This window comes from Toxorhynchites rutilus, chromosome 3 (genome assembly GCF_029784135.1).
Source record: "Toxorhynchites rutilus septentrionalis strain SRP chromosome 3, ASM2978413v1, whole genome shotgun sequence".
NCBI lineage: Eukaryota > Metazoa > Arthropoda > Insecta > Diptera > Culicidae > Toxorhynchites > Toxorhynchites rutilus.
The window spans coordinates 106,088,331-106,105,267 of record NC_073746.1 but is presented as its reverse complement, the minus strand read 5'-3'; the positions used below and the strand labels follow the sequence as shown (position 1 = coordinate 106,105,267).

At 38.8% G+C, this 16,937-nt stretch overlaps 2 protein-coding genes across 2 annotated transcripts in view; one reads left to right on the top strand and one right to left on the bottom strand.

Annotated features, from left to right (window-relative positions):
- The window catches only part of LOC129779029 (adenylate cyclase type 10-like), a 111,602-nt gene that overhangs the window by 28,491 nt on the left and 66,174 nt on the right, over positions 1–16,937 (top strand). The gene's annotated exons all lie outside the window — the stretch shown is intronic.
- LOC129779034 (juvenile hormone epoxide hydrolase 1-like) lies at positions 11,059–16,451 on the bottom strand. Its single transcript, XM_055786277.1, has 3 exons — positions 16,295–16,451; positions 11,853–12,612; positions 11,059–11,792 (listed from the first exon to the last, which is right to left on the bottom strand). The coding sequence occupies exons 2-3, from the start codon at positions 12,604–12,606 to the stop codon at positions 11,164–11,166; spliced, it is 1,383 nt and encodes a 460-aa protein (XP_055642252.1). The 5' UTR covers positions 12,607–12,612; positions 16,295–16,451; the 3' UTR covers positions 11,059–11,163.

Below are 16,937 nucleotides of genomic sequence, written 5' to 3'. Positions count from 1 at the left end.
GAAGCAGTATCTGGAGATTACCGTTCGAGGGGTCCGCCCATAGTGGAGCGGTGGCTTCGGTGGGCCTGCCCTCATAGAAATTTGTAGCCCGGCCTCCCGGAGGCCCGGAGCTACTTGAAGCCATGCTTCTGCTTGACTATACCTAGGTTATAGTCAGCAGGTACGGATATAAAACCACTAAAATTCCTTATTGGGGGATATTCACTAAGGGGTATTTTCCCAGAAAATTACACTTTGTTCCGATAAAGCACTTTGAAAAGCCACCAATAGGAGCAGAAAATTGCAAATTACACTTAATCTAATAATTGCTTCAGTCACTTCACTGTTTGTATGCGTGTTTTTTTTTCTTTTTAGATTTTATTTAATAATTAAGATTCATTACTGGCACTACAAAAAAACTGGCAACAATGCCCGAAAGAAAAAAGGGGGCGTGGCGTCGGTGACGCCGAAAAAGCGCGCGCTTTTTCCGGCAAGCCGGTGAGCGCCCGCTCTCCACGGTCGAAGCGAGCTATTGCCTTTTCCCGCTCTCCTTCTGCTGTCACCTTAAAACTTATTGCAACAAATCTCCTTCCACAATCGCCAGGGGGAACGTCCCAGTCCGCTGTCCAGAAACGCCAAAACTCCGAGCTGCTGAAAGAAAAATCGACCTTCTCGGTCGGAGGTTAAAATCAGTATGTTGAGATATTTTTTTGGGGTCTGGGTGTTTTATACTCTAGCGGTACACACTCACAGGATAGAGACAAATCGGCAGACTCAGCCAGAGGGGCGAGTCCAACGAGACGAACGAATGAGCGTTAAAAGGGAGCGATGGCAAAAAAATACATTCATTACGATTTGTTCGCTCGTTGGATTCACATGCAGGCTAAAAAGGGTCCTTTTCAGGATCACATAATTATCTTCAATCTAAAGAGTTTATTGTTTTGTTATCACTCGATATCCCCATCTTGTTCGGCTAAACCTTTCTGTTTAGCGATTGCATTTGCCACTCGACACAGCTTTCACAGTTGGAAAATTTCTTCCCATCCAGCTTGTGACATATTTTACAGTAAATTACATTCAATGGCACGTCGCATTATCACCACTCAGTATCGGATTGGAGGTAATTTTAACCTGTAATTGAACATTTGCGACGACAGTGGTACAGTGTCGACTTTCAATGTGGGGTCATAATTTGGACCCCGAACTCTATGTTTACAAAAATGTCCAACTAAATATGTCGCATTACAGGTCCGTCCAATTAGCTAAATGTCGAGATAAGTGTAAATTACTGTACTTTCAATCTAGAAGCAATTTAAGAATAGGTTAGGCTTATTTAAAAATCAATAAGCTCAGAACAACTGCCAAATTCACATACTCATCATATCCTGGCAAACAAATTATGAAAAAATCAATTTGTGTTTTATTATTATTTTGGATATTGTTTTAGAAAGCATTGAACTGTATTTCCTAAACTCTTTTTTGGAAGGTTTAATGGCCATGAAAAGCGCCTTGTTTTATGGAATGGTTCCAATTTGGAAACCTAATTACTCGTGGTTTTGAAAAAAGACGGGTGGGTAATGTCGGGGACATAACCGGAGTGACGTAGGACTATACAATGGGGACAGCTTTTGTTAAATATATATTTTAAATATATTGTTTTATTTTCTTCTCCTACGTGAATACCTACCTATCTACCTGAAAAATTGATTAGTTTACTGTTTACTCTTTATGAATATGTTGATGGTTCTGAAAAGAACCTTTGGTGTTGTGTTTTTGTTATCACTCGATATTCACATCTTGTTCGGTTAAACCTTCCTGTTTAGCTATTGCGTTTGCTACTCGCCACAGCTTTCACAGTTGGAAAATTTCTTCCCATCCAGCTTGTGACATATTGTTCAGTAAATTACATTTAATGCGACGTGCCGGAGAAAAACTTTGCCACTCACTGAAACTAATTGTTGCCTTGATGAGCGCCGAACCGAAGCTGCTCTGTTCTTGATGCGGGTTTTCTGAGCAGCTTTGCAAGCCAACTCGAGCACTCCGACGGCCGAAACTCTGTAATTGCTGTTAGGTATACTGGTGCTCCGGCACCAATCCGTTCGGCCTAGTTACCCTTGCGGAGCAATCAGTGAATGCGACCAACAGGGAACTGGAGACCTGCACGGTTCGAGTGAGACTTTGCCTTTCCCTTAACTTGTCCTCCTTTGTTACGTCCACGATGCCGATGCCGTACAACCGGGTTTACAGTTTGAAAGAAAATAAGATATTTTTTTGGGGTCCGCGTGTTTTATACTCTAGCGGTACACACTCACAGGATAGAGACAAATCGGCAGACTCAGCCAAAGGGGCGAGTCCAACGAGACGAACGAATGAGCGTTAAAAGGGAGCGATGGCAAAAAAATACATTCATTGCGATTTGTTCGCTCGTTGGATTCACATGCAGGCTAAAAAAGGTCCTTTTCAGGATCACAAAATTATCTTCAATCTAAAGAGTTTATTATTTTGTTATCACTCGATATCCCCATCTTGTTCGGCTAAACCTAAACGATTGCATTTGCCACTCGCCACAGCTTTCACAGTTGGAAAATTTCTTCCCATCCAGCTTGTGACATATTTTACAGTAAATTACATTCAATGGCACGTCGCATTACCACCACTCAGTATCGGATTGGAGGTAATTTTAACCTGTAATTGAACATTTGCGATGACAGTGGTACAGTGTCGAATTTCAATGTGGGGTCATAATTTGGACCCCGAACTCTATGTTTACAAAAATGTCCAACTAAATATGTCGCATTACAGGTCCGTCCAATTAGCTAAATGTCGAGATAAGTGTAAATTACTGTACTTTCAATCTAGAAGCAATTTAAGAATTGGTGAAAATCAATAAGCTCAGAACAACTGCCAAATTCACATACTCAAACAAATGATCTCCTGGCAAACAAATGATGAAAAAATCAATTTGTGTTGTATTATTATTTTGGATATTGTTTTAGAAAGCATTGAACTGTATTTCCTAAACTCTTTTTTGGAAGGTTTAATGGTCCTGAAAAGCGCCTTGTTTTAAGGAATGGTTCCAATTTAGAAAACTTAGTACTCGTGGTTTTGAAAAAAAACCATTTCGAACGCCCTCGATGCCGCCTTGTTCTGGATTTGCCACCAAAGCAGTTTGTATAAAGAACAAACTTTTTTCTTTTGCTACCTGATGCCGTTTGCGATTGCGTTTGCCACTCGCTGCAACTGCCTGTTGTTGTCTTGATGTCCACCGAACCGAATGTGTTCTGTTCCGAATGCGGGTTTTCTTATCGTCGCGAGCAGCTTTGCCAGCTAACTCGATCACTTCGGCGGCCGAAACTATATAACGCCGACTAGGTGGACTGGTGCACTGGTACTAACGCGCTCGGCCTAGCTACCCTTGCGGGGAACTCCAGATCAACACGGTTCGAGCGGGATTTTGCCTTTCCCTTCACTTTTCCTCCTTTACCATGACATGGCTGCTTGGGTTGGTTTGCTGATGTGTTGTGATGCGAACCGATGTGGTGTACGGTTTGAATGAGAATGATCGTTACGGAAGGAAGGAAGGTCTTGTATTATAGACTTTAAACTTTTGCAGTTCATTCGTCTCTAGCCTTGAGAAAGGCCCTTTGAAAACTCTACTCTACTCTATTACTCTACTCCAGCGCTACCACCTCCGCCCTCTTGCCTTGAGAAAGGCACTCGATCCCTCGCCGTCCAGCTCGTCCAGCAACGATGTTGTCCAGTCGGTGTCCACACAAAGAATGAGGTCGTTACGGCAGCGGAGCGGGGATTTTTAAGCTGACTGGCTGGCTCGAGAATTACGCATGTGTGAGACTGCGACCAATGTTGCGTTCATTTTATTTCTTTTTCCTTTCCAATCGTGCTTCATTCTATTTCGCTGCTGCTCTGGTTGCCCGTTTCGGTCGGTACGATTTGAGGAGCACAAAATGGACCAATTAAAAATGGGCACATAGTGCATTTTGACAATGCTTGATATTTCACAATTATTTAATTATTTATCTCAAGAAAAATGAAATGTTATTCGTTATGATAGATGCGTAGATATATTTCCTATCAATTGATGCAAAAACCTTTGCGATCTATTGAGAAATGCTCGAGTTATAAGCGTTCCAAATCTTGCATTTTTTCCTACTTGTTCAGTGCCTAGATTTCCATTTCACCCCCTATATCTTCCGGTTAGACGTAGTCCTACGTCAAAAAACATTTCGAACGCCCTCGATGCCGCCTTGTTCTGGATTTGCCACCAAAGCAGTTTGTATAAAGAACAAACTTTTTTCTTCTGCTACCTGATGCCGTTTTGCGATTACGTTTGCCACTCGCCACTCGCTGCAACTGCCTGTTATCTTGATGTCCACCGAACCGAATGTGTTCTGTTCCAAATGTGGGTTTTCTTATCGTCGCGAGCAGCTTTGCCAGCTAACTCGATCACTTCGGCGGCAGAAACTATATATCGCCGGCTAGGTGGACTGGTGCACTGATACTAACGCGCTCGGCCTAGTTCAGTGCTTTGATTTCCATTTCACCCCCTATATCTTCCGGTTAGACGTAGTCCTACGTCAAAATACATGAAAGTAGGGGGAGCTTTTGTTCCCACCGAAATGTGTTCCATAACAGAGATTTCTAAACTAATGTGCCTGGGGAAATTGGCATTGCAAATTCATGCAGGTCGGGGGTATTTTTGTTCTATAGAAGTTGAAGTTGTTGATTCATGCAAGCCGGGGGTACTTCTGCACCCGCATTTTTGTTTTGCATAGCGGGTACGATTACAACGTTTTTGCTCGGTTATTCAAGTTTGCATTGAAGGAAATGCCTTCATATGTTCTGCTCACAGAATTTCTACGCACACCATTTGATGATTAGGCGAAATGTTGATAACCATTTGCTGCTATAACGCCTATTGATTAAACAATATGGGTTTAAGATACATGTCCGAAACTGAGTGCCTGAAGTTCATAAAATCAGGCAAATTCGCAGTTCGAGAAGTACACACACTTGAGATGCAAACTTCAAGGGTAAAAGTAAAATAAATAATCGTTTGATAACTCATCCGTTCACATATTTTGTCCTAGGCATCATACCAAATGTAAAAGGACTGTCATTAAATTTACTTGAAACGAAGAACATAATCTATCACAATGCATGAATCGACCTTACATAGCCTTTGTTCAATCGTTTTACTTACATTTAATTGAGTTGGGAAATTGTTTCATTCAATCAAAAATTTAATCAATACAAACAAATGATTGCTAAGCTAAGATAGTCTCACGTCAACCTTGCGGTTATATCGTAGATATAACCCATCCATTTTTTTGTCATCGCTGCCTTTTAACGCTCATTCGTTCGTCTCGTTGGACTCGCCCCTTTGACTGAGTCTGCTGATTTGTCTCTATCCTGTGAGGGTGTACCGCTAAAGTACAAAACGTGCGGACCCGCTGAAAAATATATCATTCTTTTTCAAAACGTAAATCTCACTCTCGGGGTCTGCCGCCTCTATTGAATAATATGTTATATAACTTGCTTCGTGAGAAACATTTGAACTTTTCTCACGGAGATTCGGCAGTAAGTCGGGTCTCTTACATGGGCCTCCCCCAGGGCTCATGTTTAAGCCCCCTTTTGTACAACTTCTATGTAAGCGACATCGACAATTGCCTTACACAAAATTGCAGCCTAAGACAACTTGCAGATGATGGAGTGGTGTCTGTCGTAGGATCAAACGAATCCGACCTGCAAGGACCCTTACAAGATACTTTGAACAATTTTTCAACCTGGGCCATTGGGCTAGGGATCGAATTCTCCACGGAGAAAACAGAGATGGTGGTTTTTTCTTGGAAGCATAGACCAGCAAAATCAAAGCTTCAACTTTTGGGTAAACCGATCACTCATGCTATGTCATTCAAGTATCTTGGGGTCTGGTTCGACTCCAAATGTACTTGGGGGGGGCCATATTAGGTATCTGAGTAAAAAATGCCAACAAAGAATAAACTTTCTCCGTACAATTACCGGCACCTGGTGGGGAGCCCACCCAGAAGATCTTATAATGTTGTATCGAACAACTATTCTCTCAGTGATGGAGTACGGCAGTTTCTGTTTTCAATCAGCTGCCAAAACACACCTCATTAAACTCGAGCGAATTCAGTTTCAAAAATTCAAAAATACCATCGCTAACTGGCAACGCAAGTGGAATGAAGATGAATTGGGCCGGTGGTTTCACTCGATTATCCCTAAGGTTAGCCTCAAACCGTGGTTCAAAAGTCTAGACTTGAGTCGGGACTTTATCCGCACCTTCTCCCGACTCATGTCCAATCACTGTTCGTTAGATGCACTACTCTTTCGTTTCAATCTTGCCAGCAGCAATCTCTGCGTTTGTGGCCAAGGTTATCACGACATCGAGCACATTGTTTGGTCGTGCGAGGTGTATCTGGTCGCCAGATCGAATTTAGAAAACTCCCTTCGGGCCCAAAAAAGACAGCCCAATGTGCCGGTGAAAGATGTGTTGGCTCGGCTAGACCTTGATTACATGTCCCATATATATGTTTTCCTTAAAGCTATAGATCTTCGTGTGTGATTGTCCCTACATCCTTATACCCTCCTTTCCTTCCTTTGCGGGTAATTCGTCCCCTTGCTATAAATAGTAGAATAAGTTGAAATGTAAATACACTATAGATATACGAATAGATTTATGAAATGAGTGTTCATCAACATTGTTACAATTACCTTATATCCCATCCTTCTCCTAAAAATATGTCACCCTCCTAAACTCGAGTACACCGCGAGTAATCGGTTTTCCACCTTACTAACCATAGATGTAAGAAAATTGTTTATATATATAGTTTTAAAATTATATTTAAGAATTCGGCTCCTTTAAACTTAAGTAACTGAGCCTGTAAAAATAAACAAATTAATAAAAAAAAAACCGTAAATCAGTGTGGTTGTATGGCATCGTTTCACATCACATCGCATCAACGGATTGGTGCCGGAGCACCAGTATACCTAATAGCGGTTATAGAATTTCGGCCGCCGGAGTGCTCGAGTTGGCTTGCAAAGCTGCTCACGACAATAATAAAACCCGCCTACAGAACAGAGCACATTTGGTTCGGCGGCAACAACTAGTTCCAGCGAGTGGCAAACGCAATCGCAAAACGGCAGCAGGTAGAAGAGGGAAAAAGTTTGTTTATACAGACTGCTTTGGTGGCAAAACCAGCCACCGTAAAACACGGCGCTTTCAGGGCCATTAAACCTTTCAAAGAAGAGTTATTAAAAGTTTTTCAATTTTCTTGGTAGCAAGAACTGCTTTCTTTGGTTGATAACTGATGTTGAAAATTGACTGACGTTACATCTGCATTGTATAGAAAAACAACTAAGGAGAAACAGGAGCAATGTATTTCCTGCTGCTCTGTTCTTATTTTAAAGGACTTTAATCCGAAGGTCATCCGTCCCTGTATTTACTGTTGGTTTTCCAAAACGCTTATAGCTCGTTTATTTTACGACAGATCGTAGAGTTCGTCTTCGAAACCACAGTTCTTTTTCATTTTTATTTATTTTGTTTGCGGAGACTACAAATCTTACAATTCATTCGTCTCCGAAACCACAGTTTAAGGTACGGTAATGTGCTCAATAGTGAAATATATGATAGTGAATGAGCTGATGACCACCTATGTATTCCCTATCACAGCCATCATTTTGATTGTACGATATGTGTATACGCCGAAAGATGCCCGACGTTGAACATTTAATAAGTACAAAGCCTTCAGAAAAAAATCAAGAATCAAGTTTGTAAAAAAAAACGCAAAAACCACAACACCAAAGGTTCTTTTCAGAACACCCAACATGTTCATAAAGAGTAAACAGTAAACTAATCCATTTTTCAGGTAGATAGGTAGGTATTCACGTAGGAGAAGAAAATAAAACAATATATTTGAAATATATATTTAGCAAAAGCTGTCCCCTTTGTTTAGTCCTACGTCACTCCGGCTATGTCCCCGACATTACCCACCCGTCTTTTTTTTTTTGTCTTTATTTCATCCATACATAACACGGGAGGCATCTCGTCTCGGGTCACAGAAGGCGGTTTTCATCATATCTCATTCCACTTCGGCATCTTCTATCTGATAAGCACCATCCAACGGCTGTTTACCATACTTCTGTCATCATCACTCGGTAAACACTGGTGGAGTGAACAAACAATACCCAACTACCAAACAAAATTGCCCTTCTCAGGGCCACCGAATCATTATCAAAGAGTTTGACGATGTAATTCTTCAAACATATCCAGAATCAATAGATAACCTAACGGAATCCTACGTCAACTATGCGGTCGTGTCTCCGACACAACCTTCCTGTGGCTTTTTTTAAATTTTTTTTGTTAGGGTGACCATTTCCATTTTAGGGTGGTCCAAAAAAACCCTTTGTTTCACATTTTTGCCACAAATTACTTTTTTTTTAAATTCATAACTTTTGAACTACTAAACCGATTCAGATGATCGACATATCAAATTAAAGCTAATCAATGATCTTTCTCGAAAAAATACAATACCTGCAGAAATTGAATTCTGCTCTCGTTATTATTGATTGTATTCGTTTTTTATTGTTTTCATAGTCTCGGGACCAAAGGTGCCATAGTTTTTTTCATATTTTTTCTGGAAAGCTCAGGATTTCCACATAACATCTCGAAACCAGGGAGGCGTTTTTTTCGTTTTTGAGTTATGATTTTTCAAAGTTAACCGATGGTCCAAAATATAATTTTTCCCCTTTTTTCCCACAAATGACTTTCTTCAAAAAATTATTACTTTTGAACTACTGGACCGATTCAGATGATCGACATTATTAAAGCCTACTAGCTAACTTTTTTTGAATAAATAACACTTTTGCCAATTAATTGGATTATAATCACATACATCCAGTCTAGTCGCATAGAAATGTTGAACGAAAACTGAAAACCTGTTAACTTTGAAAAATTATAACTTAAAAACGAAAAATAACACCTCTCTGGTATTCGGATATATTATGTAGAAAGAACCTCAGCTTTCAGGAAAAAATATAAAAAATATGGCGCCCTTGATTCCGAAACGATGTAAGCTATAAAAAACAAATATAATCAATAATTACAAAAACAAAATCCAGTTTTATTCAGAGTGTAGTATTTTTTCAAACAAGACTAGCTCATCGGCTTTAATTTGATATGTCGATCATCTGCATGGTCCAGATAAAAAGTTATGATTTTTTGTAGTGGGAAAAATGAGAAAAAAATTATTTTATGGAACATCGGCTAACTTTGAAAAATCATAGCTCAAAAACGAAAAAACGCCTCCCTGATTTCGAGATATGTTATGTGAAAAATCCTCAGCTTTCCAGAAAAAAATATAAAAAACCATAGCGCCTTTGGTCCCGAGACTATGAAAACAATAGAAAACGAATACCATCAATAATAACGAGAGCAGAATTCAAATCTTCTGCAGATATAGTATTTTTTCGAAAAAGACCAGGTGGTTGGCATTAATTTGATATGTAGGTCATCTGAATCGGTCTAGTAGTTCAAAAGTTATGAATTTTTGAAAAAAGTCATTTTTGGCAAAAATGCAAAAAAATGTTTTTTTGGGAAATGGAAATGGTCACCCTAACAAAAAAGTAAAAAATACGGGTCTCATAATTTGTGATAAAGAACAAAACTACCACTTTTGACGAAAATCTGAGAACCACTATATCGGTTTGGCATGGAACGGCTGTATATTTACAATGATTTCAACACGCTATTGGACCAAAATCATTGATAATCTTCTGAAATTTTAAGTTTGATAATGCATACAGGTTATGAATACTGTGGATAATGGTGATGAAATCGATATCATATTTAGTTGGATTATATCATTGATAATGTAAGGGCCGATACAAGAAGGATTTGTAGTATTTTTAGCGCAACACAAGCTACTCATCGTTTTTCTAGTTGAAAAAAAAATCACAGCACTTATACCGAGCCATTCTTTAAAATATACATACCACATTGTAAAATGGCGATTTTCTAACCTTTTTAGCGTAGAAAGAATACGTGTAACCGAGAAATTTGAAGATAAATTCTGATTTTTCTAAAAAAATTGAACGACCAAAAAAACGAAACATCATCATTTTGCTCGCTGCACCATCTGGTTGTAAATCTAAAGTAAATCCGTCAATAGCATCAGTTTCTGTTCTGCTTTCGCATGGACCAATCATGAAAAATTGCCACATTACGATGAAAACGAAATGAATTTTATGCAAGGTTAGACTCAGTTTCTATTCTGCGCATGGCGTGATCATGAATAATCTCGTGTTATTCTCAAAAAAACAAAAATGAATCATGTATCAAACATCTTCAGTTGCTTTTACAAGGCCACTCAAATTCCAGCGGTTCTTTTCGGGACCACCAACAAGTTCGAAAGAGTTGAATTTTATGTTAATAACAATTCCATACTTATACTCATAGAACCACACACTAACAAGAAAAACTTTCAGCAATCTTTCAAAATATTCATTCATTCATTCGTTTAGAATTGATTCAGATGCAATTTCAAATAAATGATTACCGAGCCAACAGTAGTCCTACGTCTACCTTGCGGTTATATAACAGATATAACCCACCTCTTGTTTTTTCTGAGATAAGCAATTGAATAACTGTAAATGACAAGCGCTATCTAAACGCCCTAACCGCCCTGTTTTGACTATCCTGATTTACGGTTTCCCTAACACAGACTTCAAAACCAAGGTACCTGGGGAAATTGGCATTGCAATTACATAAAAGTAGGGGGAGCTTTTGTTCCCATCAACATGTGTTCCCTAACAAAGCCATCAAAACCAAGGTGCCTTACATTACATGGCGTTTGTTCAAATTCTTTACTTACTCAGCAAATATGTTGAATCCAATTGAATTCGAAAATTGTTTCATTCAATCAATAATTTAATCAATAAAAACCTTTTATTACTAAACCAACGGTAGCCCCACGTCAACCTTGCGGTTATATCATAGATATAACCCACCCATTTTTTATGATGGAAATTAAAACAACATAATCGATATTTTACACTTTTATTTAGTTTTCTTCACGGGGTTATTCGTGACATTGTATTTTATAACGTTTAATCCTATAAAACCAGCACCGGCCAATGGGACGTTCATTATGCCAATGGTACCTTACTCACGAAATCCACTATATCCTTGTACAACAAACGCGGTAACTGCATGGCGGCGAAATGACCACCGTCTTCGTAATGATTGCTCTGTAGCAAATTAACAAAGTGGTCTCGCAGAGCCCAATCAATGGTTTGCATCAGTTCGTGTTTGAACTTGGCACAGGCAGCAGGAACTTTAGTTTCCATCCGATCGATGGCTAGGCCCATCTCTTGGGCACGGAAAGCCTCCAGATAGAGTCGCTGCGATGTCGTGATGGAATCCGTGAGGTAGTATACCATAATATTGTCAAGTAGGCTGTCGAGCGTGAAGTATTTTTGCAAGCCCCCGTCGGGAAGACTTCGGTAAGCCGGATTGGTCCATGTGGAGAATTTTTCCAATATGTAGGCAGCAAGCCCAATGGGATTGCCCATCAGGGTGGTTCCAATGGTGTCTGGTTTGGTAGCTTGGATGTGCATGTAACCAGTTTCGTGAATCAGGTATTTAAAAGTGTCCGTGAAGGAGCTGTAGAAGTCGATGTACTTTTCATCGATGAACATCGATGGAGCATAGGATGCAATCGTACTTTTCACAAATGATAATGCGTTTTGCATCGCACACATATTCATATGGACTCCTATGGAAATGTTAATAGTTGTTAGAAGACATTCAAAATTGATATATGACTTATTTTTACCGTATACATCATCCTGGAAAAATGTTGCCAATCTGTCAGCGATCGCCGAACCCCAGTCACCGCCTTGGACGAAGAACTTCTCATGACCAATGCGCTTCATTAGGTTTTTCATCAAAACTGCCATTGCAGCGGGACCCATCCCCGTTTTGGAAGGGCCTTGGGACCAACCATAACCGGGTAAGCTGGGAACAATTACTTCGAAAACGAATTGCTTATCGTCGGATGTGGACGTTAGCATCGGAATTATATCATAAAATTCGCGAACTGATCCTGGCCACCCGTGGAGTAAAAGCAGTGGAATCACTTTAGTTTTTTTGGGCACTTGAGGTTTTACATGAATGAAGTGAATGTCCAATCCTTGGATTTTGGTTTTGAAGTGAGGAAACTGATTTAAATATTTTTCCCGTTCGCTCCATTTGTCCAGATAGCTTGACCTCCAGTATTTCAAAACATCCATCAGGTTGTTGCTGTTGAAACCGTACTCGAAGGAGATGCCCTCCATTGGTTTGGCCAACGCGGGGACATCGTCCAATTTGGTTCGCAGCTTCTCAATTGTCTCGGCGGGGTAGACGATCTTGAATGGTTTAATGGTCGTATCATCTTTGTATAGGTTTTTGTCGCCAGGACCCCAATTCTGGTCCAAATAATCAATGTTTGGCAGCGGAAGTGGTTTGAACATGTCGTAGCACTGTTTGGCAATCAAAGCGAGTACAATTGTAGTACCCACGGCAAAAGCGCGCGTGAAAAACCCCATTTCAATCTGGAATGGAAAAGAATCTGCGTTAATTTCGTAGTTGGGGTTCACAACAGCGTAATTAGTTTGCGGTTATATCAAGATTAACAAACACAAAGCATGCCCAATTGATACAGGTCGGACTCGATTATATACAATTTTAGACTCGATTATATACAGTTTTAAAAAAATGTCTTTTTTTATATTACAAATATGACTTATTTAATTTTTCACATTAAAGTGAAAGTTAATTGAACATTACGAGTACAGTGAAGTAAAAATCGTGATTTTGGTACTTTTTAGTTAAAAATTCAGCTTCAATTTGGTTGAGAGAAATATTCATGTTTATTATGTACTTTTTGAATAAAATTAAGAGTAACACCTTAAAAACCACAAACTTTGAAGTTTTTCACTTCTAAAATGGTGCTTAAATCCACTAATTTGGAAGTTTCGTTATCCTGTATAAAATTTTCACGTCTTTCAAATGGAAGCAACAGAATTGTCATACGTAGCGTATTTTTTTAACTACAGCCAGTTTAAGACAAACAGGGTCCGAAACAGAGAAAAAGTTCAATAAGTACCGCGTAAAAAAAGACCATAGCAATATTACATCTCTCACTCCGCTCATATTTCGTCCTCATGCTCCGTCAGAGCATATGACGGTAATCAGTGCTTGCGACGGAACTTAGCGCTTATGACGGAAATTAGTGCCGCACTCTATCACGATGCTTACGTAGATTTTGGGTGACCTGTTATTTACGCGGATTTTCCAATTACCGCGGATTTTTCAATTAACGTTCTCCGAATTCCTCATAGATACATTGATGACATTAGTCGTTGAAGTTGAATTTGATGCATTACATAAGCCTTACATTCGTTGAGCTTCTTCTTCTGTAGGAGCATTGTACCACTGCGAACATTATTTTGATCTATTGTAGTGCATTCGTTGAACTTATCAACAGAAATTTTTCCATCGTTCAAGTACTCCCTAATGAATAGTTCAGCCGTTGTACAAACCTACACATTTTCCAAGCTATTGCAATTTTGGTGATCAATCGCAACTTTATTTAGATCTTTTAGCGTTTGCATGAACTAATTTGTGAAAAAATATCTAATACCGCGCGGGAAAGTCGTGAAATGCTCGAATGATTGAAGAAGTAGGACTCTCACTTTGAGTACGTATGACAAAAATGTCAAACAAATATTAGTTAACACTTTGGCGTTCTCAACATGATTAAGATGTTTCACAAATCCAAAGTATATTCGGTGTGGTTCATATCTGTCAAGCACTCTTTGCACCACAGCTTCCAGTAAAAGCCATCTAGTCGCGCATGGATGCAGCAATTCCAAGAATTTCTTGAATCTCATCATACTTACTAGTCCGCGAGAGACTGCAGCTGGTTTGCTCAATTTCATCTGGAATATGCTTACACGCATAAGAAGAGCATAATGCAGAACTATAGCAAATACACTTAATAACGAAAAGCGATGGACAATCTCTTTAAGCAAAGCGCCAAGTGAGTTGCTTGGTGAAGTCATGGTCCTTGCTCCATCAGCCCCATAGCCAATCAAATAAATTTGGCATGCAATTTCGTCCCTTTTGAACAACGAAACCATCTCGTCATACAACGTTCTAGAATTCGTTTCGGTAACCTGTATAAGGTCATAAAAGCAATCATTTACGAACATACCATACCAGTATACCAGTTTCAAATTTTTTCTACCCCAAGGGGTATATCGGTATATTGACCACTTTGAGAACCCCTCGCCTAGAGCTTCATTTATTTCAATGAGTTGATAGAACTTCAATGATTGCTGAATTATCGAACAAAACATTCAACACGAATCTCACTGATTTATTTTTATATTCTTATATTCTTTTTTTTCACCCTTCACTGACCCCCACACCAGAAGGCTCAGACAAGGAGCCCACTGGTCGTGGACACTTACTAACAGAAACAACAACAAAAAAAAAGAAAGCATGGAGAATCTAATTGTAAGCAACAGTGAATTCCCAGTGGAACTTAGTTCCTTTGAAGGGATTCACTACAGGAAAAAATTATATAAAAATGGAAAGATTAAAAGATTTAAAAGTAAAAGCATTTTTGCTTCAAACGACTACACTGAACTAAACAACAACAAAAGAAGACAGGAAATTGTTATAAAAGCAAGAAAAATTGTATAAATTGTTAGGCGGTTGGCACAATTAAAGAATATATTCATTCACATTCCTGATCATATAGTGTTTCAGCTTGCATTTGAAAACTCTAATATTTGTGACGGCTTTCAAGTCATTAGGAAGTGCGTTATACTTTAATGGACCATAACTCATGATACGTCTAAGACCCAAGTTTGTGTATGCTCTGGTTCTCAATAAATCATTGCCATTTCTCGTATTTGTGAGGGTAACCCGAGTCGAAAAACTTATGTTGTGATGAAATCTAGGATTATGTAAGCTGTTATGAATAAATACGATTGTTTGAGTGTCGCAAAAACCTATAACTGGTATAATTTCTTTCTTTCTTTCTTTGTTTTTAAGAGGCTTTAAACTTTGCAGTTCATTCGCCTCTAACAGGTATAATTCGGTGATGTAAACATGTATAGAGTGCAATTGTCGGATATAACACTGGAAGATTGATTGATTTGATTAGGTACTGCCGGTACAGCCTTTACGCATAAACCAAAATGGAAATGAGTCGCAGAATCTAATTTAAATTTACACATTCTTTATGCACAATCATATCTAGCGTTTATAAACTCGTGTTAGATAAGAGAGAAGCCAAATGTTTTCACTTAAAAGAGCTAATAAAAAACGCTGTTTTGTAAATTTCTCCTGAGAGATAAGCCGGTTGGCATTAGGGCCTTACTGATAGATAAGCTACGGTGAGATTAGAAAGCTATTTCAGATTAAAAAAATACATCTGTATTTACAAACTATATAAAATTAATATTCAAATCGGAACTATTCTCTATATCATTATAGAAACTGTTGTGATATTACACAGTGCTCCTATTCATGTTAATTCATGATTCCTAGATACATATGTACTACCTTTCGGTACAGGAAATGAAATAGTTTAACACGAGTGCAAAATGCACAAATTTCATCGGTTCGATTAAATTTTTAAGGCACATTTTGTTGTGTTAATAAATACAAATGAATATTTGTAATGAAAATACAGAAGAAAAACACGGGAATTATTGGATTTGCAAACTAAAACAAATTATTACTTAACACACGCGGATTATCGCATAAAGAATATTATCAAATGCGCGCCTACTTGTTATCACTTTGCCGGCTTTTGTCAGTGTATTAGTACCAGTAGCTTGTGGTGGAGTGTTTGATTAATTTTAATATATAAACAATCGTTCAACTTCTATATGGCAAATAACTCAGTTTCGAATGCTGTAGCATGTATCAAACTTGATGTAGTGGAATGTCTATTGATAAAGTTGATGAATTATTCATAGACTATTATAGCCGGCACGGATACCCACTCAAAGTTTCACTCTAATATTAGGTAATTTCAAGTTGCACGATCATCGTGAATCAGCGAAACCAATTTCCCGCCTCGTTGAAACATGAATTTCAGATGTACGTTTGTGTTCAGACATGTAACTTTTCTCAAAAAAACAGCATACATTATTAGGAACACTGATAACTTCTATGCCTACGAGATACAGTTCTTTAAAACATGTTCATACTCACTTGGAATTCTTGTCGCTCCCAAAAGATTCACTGCTTCCCTCGAAAATAAAAAAAATCACCCGCCCGATTGAGTATGTTTATCAACTGATGTTTGATTCCCAGGAATAGCAAACAAGAAATTCGCTGGAGGTCTGGGAATAATTGCCTCTTTGGCTGTGTTTGTAACTGAGAGATAAATGGCGTCATTCCATCAGGTGATATGTGACGATGTGTCCATATTTTGTTTGCCAGACCTCCGCACAAAATAATATTGGTTGCAGATCCATTCTATCGGATCCAGGCCCAGGGATGCCAGGTGATTTTTTCAAATATCTTCACATGGTACGAAAAAATGTCTTCTAATGTCTTCACAATCATATCGGAGGAAGCTAAAGCCCATAACCTACATAGTTTGATACCTTATTTACAAAGTTTGATAGCTTATTCAATGTTTATTCTAATTGGTATTGTTGTATAGCGCATTTCATGAAACTTATAGCGAATTCGTTTTTGTTCAGTTTCAACCCCAGTGCCACACTAACTGCTGTCAAAACGTTTTTTTTTATTCAGTTCCAACCCAGTGTCGCACTAGGTTCAACCCGAAAGCTGTTAGTTTCGCACTGAGATGTTTCACGAGTTCGCACTCGGGTTCACCAATACAACT

Bases quoted from the DNA above. Each gene is read 5' to 3' on its own strand.
- LOC129779034 (XM_055786277.1), bottom strand. From the start codon at position 12,606: ATGGGGTTTTTCACGCGCGCTTTTGCCGTGGGTACTACAATTGTACTC. The intron at 11,793-11,852 runs GTAAAAATAAGT...ACATTTCCATAG, and splicing joins TTTCCAGGATGATGTATACG to GAGTCCATATGAATATGTGT.